The 5,107-nt window shown below is 42.5% G+C and overlaps 1 protein-coding gene across 1 annotated transcript in view; it reads left to right on the top strand.

Moving 5' to 3' along the window:
* Positions 1–4,670, top strand: part of MPZL3 (myelin protein zero like 3) — a 5,044-nt gene extending 374 nt beyond the window's left edge. The window contains exons 2-6 of the mRNA XM_029086292.1: positions 1–150; positions 661–871; positions 1,509–1,674; positions 2,570–2,633; positions 4,644–4,670. The exon at positions 1–150 is cut by the window's left edge and continues 1 nt beyond it. Of these exons, the coding sequence (XP_028942125.1) occupies positions 1–150; positions 661–871; positions 1,509–1,674; positions 2,570–2,633; positions 4,644–4,670 (618 nt within the window). The remainder of the gene's footprint in view (positions 151–660; positions 872–1,508; positions 1,675–2,569; positions 2,634–4,643) is intronic.
* The last annotated feature ends 437 nt before the right edge of the window (positions 4,671–5,107 follow it).

The raw sequence follows: 5,107 nt of genomic DNA, 5'->3' as shown, positions 1-5,107 counted from the left end.
TCCCTGGAAATTAAAGCCAGTCCAAAAGTGCAAGCTTTCATTGGTGAACAAGTATCGCTGAAATGCTCATTCAAATCCAGTTCTCCCATTACTGAGAGCCTGACGGTAGACTGGACGTACCGGCCCCTCACAGGTGGTCAGATGGAGACAGTAAGTGTAACACAAAGTCTTTCTAGTGTAGACTGTCCAGGCCTCTGTGCATGCTGAAAATACTTGCCTTGCTGTGCTGCTGCATCACTTTGGGGTTAGGGACTCCCATTGTCGCCTTCTTTCCCAGGTGAAATTGCTTTAGTGTTTGTTCTTTAGGAAAAAAAAATATTCTATGTAAGTGTATAATAGCATAACAGTGATAAAGCAGATGAACTTTGGGTTTTGACACAAGTGCACGTTGTGCGCTGTGGCTGCGTGTAGAGCACCTGTAAAGCATTTCATTGGGAGCTTTCTTGAAGGCAGCTGTGCCCTCGTAGTTCTGTTGTGCAGTCTACTGCTGATATATCTTGGAGTGGCAAGAACACTAGGAACTTGAACAGGGCTCCTGTATAAGAACTATTCTTTCTGACTTCTTAATGTGTATTCCTTTATGTTTACAATCCAAAAAGTAGTTTGTTTTCTTAGGTGAGTGTTTTATTTAGCACAATTCTTGTCTTTGCCTCCTTTTAGATTTTTCATTATAAGTCTCTTCCATACCCAGCTGCAGTGGGAAAGTTCAAAGACAGGATATCTTGGGTTGGAAATGTTGCCAAGGGCGATGCTTCCATTGCTCTCCAAAGCCCAGTGATGAGTGACAACGGGACGTTCATCTGCAGCGTGAAGAATCCTCCAGACGTGTACCATAACATTCCCAAGACAACGCTGATAGTCACGGAGAGGGGTAAGCCTCCATTTCAACAGCATGCCCTCATCTCTGTGATACAGCTGCATTGCAGCTTTGTCAGGATCTGGCAAGTCTGAGCATCACGTGTGAAATGGGTTCCCTGGAGTTCCACACTAGAATTCCAGCAAGAGTCACCTCGGCCCTTCTTTCTGAGCTACTACATTGAGAACTATTGAATTTACTGGAGGCAGGAAGGGACAGAGGAAGCTGTGGTGATAACTGAAAGAAAAAGTGGCCATTTGTTCAGGAGTTCCAGTCTCCACATCTTGCAGCAGTAGAACAAGTTCAATGTTTAGGAAATACTGGTCTAAAAATAACTGTCATATCACGAACACTGATTCTCAGTAATGTTTAATTTCCTCATTTGCCCTGCATGTGAGACCTGCCCCAAATCTGCACCTTAGACGTGCTGGTAGAACTCTGTCGTGACCTGCCTGCCTTTGTAGTTTTTTGCATATAAAGCACCCTGCTGTGTTGGATAGGAATCCTACAGATTCAGTGGCAAGCTGTTTCAAATCTGCCAGCTCTGTGCTTTATATGAAAAGGTGAGCAACCTGTGTCCTGGTTGAACATTTCTCACAGAGACTTAAGCCATATTTTACTCCAGCTGGGCTGTTTTCTGTCTTTCCTGCAGGCCTTTCCTTCCAGCTAACTTCAGCGACGCTGCTCTCCATTTTAGTATTTCTCCCCTCCATCACTGTGGTCGTTCTGCTGTTGGTAAGGATGGGAAGAAAATTTGGAGTGCTGAAGGAGAAAAAAAAATCTGGCTATAAGAAATCCTCCATTGAAGTGTCTGATGAGTAAGTTCTGGGTGCAACCTAAAGCCTGTATTTCTACTTTAACCTGTTAACACAGACCAAAGGACAGTTTCTCCGCTGCCCTTTGTTATATAGCGCTCAGTGTCTGCAGTTCAGTCACTGAAATCTACTTCTCCACGAGCATAATTTAGCCAGTGACCAGAAAGCTTTGGAAAATCCTCATGTTGGAGCACAAAGTGCTGTACATCCCCTTTTTCTGTCATTCGTGTCAGGCCATGGAACTGAAGCAGTTTAGGGTTAGACAGACTTTCGCTTCTGTAATTGGATTTATTTTAGCCTAAATCAGCAAGATATTTTGCTTATGTGTTGAGTTGTGGTATGAAGTATCTGTAACAACAAAGCAAACTGAATAATGCGAACTGGTTTCCCTGTGATGGCCTGAGCAGGGTTGCCAGGTACTAAATGAGCCTTGGAGACTGAATTCCCTTCTGAACTGGAGAGGATTCTGTTCTGGAAAGGTTCAGGAGTGAGAACTGGACCTGCTGGAACTGCACGTGTTTTTGCCATGAATTCTGTACCACAATTTGTTGCAGAATAGGTTTTTAGTACAATGTTCTGATCAGTGTTGTAAGATTTGCCAGCTGAACAGCAACTCTCATTGTATTCTTCATGGCACTTAAGTGAAATATCCGTTGTAAGATTTGCCAGCTGAACAGCAACTCTCGTATTCTTCATGGCACTTAAGTGAAATATCCATCTTCCAAATAAGGGCCTGACACTCTGTATTGTTTTTGGTCTGGCTGTGCTGAGTCAAAGACTTTTCATCACGTTGAAAAGCCTTCAGTTCAGTGTGGCAGAACTAGAATTCACAGTCTATAGGAGATACTAATACGTGTGTTGGGGAAAAGTCCAACCTAATCTTGTGCTTTTTCTGCAGGCCTGAACATACAGAGACAGGCAACTGCTTGGGGAAATGCAGAGACTGGTGTCTGAACTGCGTGGTAAGTGAAAGCTGGTGTTTTCATAAGTGGTTTTGTCAACTTTGGTGCTCAGAGGAGGTGGTAAGAGCAGCAGGTAGAGCTTGTCGTAACACCTCTGGATGTGAAACAAGTGTCTCAAATGGCTGGGCTTATGATCCTTGATGTTTTCCACATACAGGCTGTAAGGGGTGAGAACTGCTGTTCATAGTGCGTTACTGGTACAGGGAGTTGTCTTGAGATCCACCAAACTCATTTTTCATTTGTTGAAATCAAAGCTGACATTTTAAGATGAAAATTCAGAACTTTGAGTGCTAGCCACTGTGCTATGTAGTTTCTTTAAAGGCTCTGCAAAACCAGTTTGGTTTTTAGCAGTGCTATGGTGGGGAATGGAGGCAGTGATACCTCAAGTCAGTGTTTCTTGCAACAATGGTTGCGTGCAGCCTGGTCTCTTTTTTGGAGATCTTTCTACTTACGCTGTTTTCATCACAACAAAATCCTGCTCAACTCTTGTGGTTTGTTTGTTTCTGGCTTTTTGTTTGGTTTGTTTTGTGAAGTGGTGACTGTCTTCTAATTCTGCTTGTTCCCTTGCTACGCTGTCAGCAAGCTTCTGTTAATCAGATGCGTTACACTGGAACCACTGAATGGTTTTGCCACCTTCTGTACTTGTTTTGTAAGAAGTTCTGTGTGTTGGCATTAGCAGCCACAGCCGTAAGTGTAGCACATTCCAGAGTAAGCTTCCTAACGTGCCTAATTTGAGAGTGTGTTCATTTTTTCCTGATGTCCTACAGAGCAAGCTTACTTCAGACGCACCTTTACATCTCTTATACACAGCCAGGAAGTATGTTAAGGAGGATGTAAATATGTGTTGCTTGATTCATTATTCTAATGCCAGTGATTTAAAGTGTCCTAAATGAGTGAGCCTTCAGACAGGTGTGTGCTGGTGGTTTCTAGGCTTTGTTAGATACAGAAGGAAAAACAAGCAATTGTGCAAGTTGCATATGAAATATTTAAAATTCTACATGCAGGTACAATGCAGCAGCATCAGGAGAAGGAGTTTTGAGAGGTGCAGAATGCAGAAAATGCTTTATGCAAAAGCGAGAGTTGCCATGGGAGACAGAAAGGCTATTGCAAGTGAGATGCTGAGGAGCAGGGAGGCACCGTTGCTTCACTGCAGGTGGAGAGATTTGAAAGGGTGGGAGCCTAAATTCAGTGAGAAAAATGCTGCCAGACAGTTGGAGATTTTAAAAATTGAAAAATATCTTCTCATCCTTTGAGAGAAGGCAAATTTGAATGTTATAACCCTACTGCTTTTGTATTGACTATTTTGTAATCTGTTTGATACTTTGCTCTCTGATAGCAAAATATTTAGCTTACCAAGTCTCTGAACATCCCGACTCACTTACTGTAATGATTCATCATTTTTGAGGTTTCTGTAATGTACTTTTTAATGCTTAGTATGTTACCAAACAGTTAAAATTGCAAACCCAGTGACAATCTGTTTGGATTTAAAATGGCTGGGAAGTTATTGAGATTTCCCTTATAGAGCTGTTATGTTTGAGTTGCTTTCAAGCTGAGAGCTGCAGAGCTGGATTGTAGGGATGCCATCAAATGACTACTGTGGTTAAAACAACAGGCGATGGGGATCTGAAAGTATGTGGTTGGTCATAGCTGAGCAACACCACCCTGTGCTGCTCGGAACCTTCTCTGTAGGGACTGGTGCTGCTTCTTCATAAGATGGCTGTCTTTTGGTTCATCTTTTGCTTGAGGTTTAGCTGCTACTTCTCTTAAAACACATTTCACGTGGTAGTTGTACAGTAGCAATTTGTTTGTGTGTCTGTGAGAAGTCAAAGAGATTTAGCTGCAAGTGCTCACACAACTACAAGTCCTATGGCTTATTCAAGCACAGCAGGGTTTTGGAAAGCATCTAAGCTCTTGCAAGAAGCCTAGCAGACTCAAAATTTTGTTGAACACATAACTTGGTTCACGACTTCATACTTAGTCTCAATTTCTCTTTCCATACTCCCTGTTTAGGACACGGATGAGGAAGACCCATACTGATGAAAGATCAAAGCTATGGATAACGAACAAAATCACAGCACTGAAAATCATGGCTCGATAGGTACGAAGGCTGCTGGATGACCAGTGCAGATTGAAGGACCTGTTCTGATCTTGCTTGATTGGAAGAATAATGCTGATGGGATAATTCACTTTTATTTAAGCACAAAATAATAATTTTTTGAATCTTTCTAATTTATTGGGGGAGAAAAAAAAAAATCTCTTAACCTCACTTCTCCAGTGCCTGCAGAAACCTCAGTGCCTACAGCTGTGCAGCCTGTTTCCTACCAGCAGTCTGACAATTCACGTGTTTAGTTTACTTGCAAATTTGTTTCCTTTATTATTGGTGACACCCCTCCTTTCCTCTGCCCTTGAATTCAAACTGCATAAAGCACAGGCTACTCCAGAGTGATGTCAGCTCTCTAAGGTGATCGTCGCTG

The sequence above is a fragment of the Antrostomus carolinensis genome, unplaced genomic scaffold, assembly GCF_000700745.2.
Source record: "Antrostomus carolinensis isolate BGI_N321 unplaced genomic scaffold, ASM70074v2 scaffold39558, whole genome shotgun sequence".
In the NCBI taxonomy this organism is placed as follows: domain Eukaryota; kingdom Metazoa; phylum Chordata; class Aves; order Caprimulgiformes; family Caprimulgidae; genus Antrostomus; species Antrostomus carolinensis.
The sequence above is the reverse complement of the archived record's forward strand: the minus strand, read 5'-3'. Positions and strand labels throughout refer to the sequence as shown.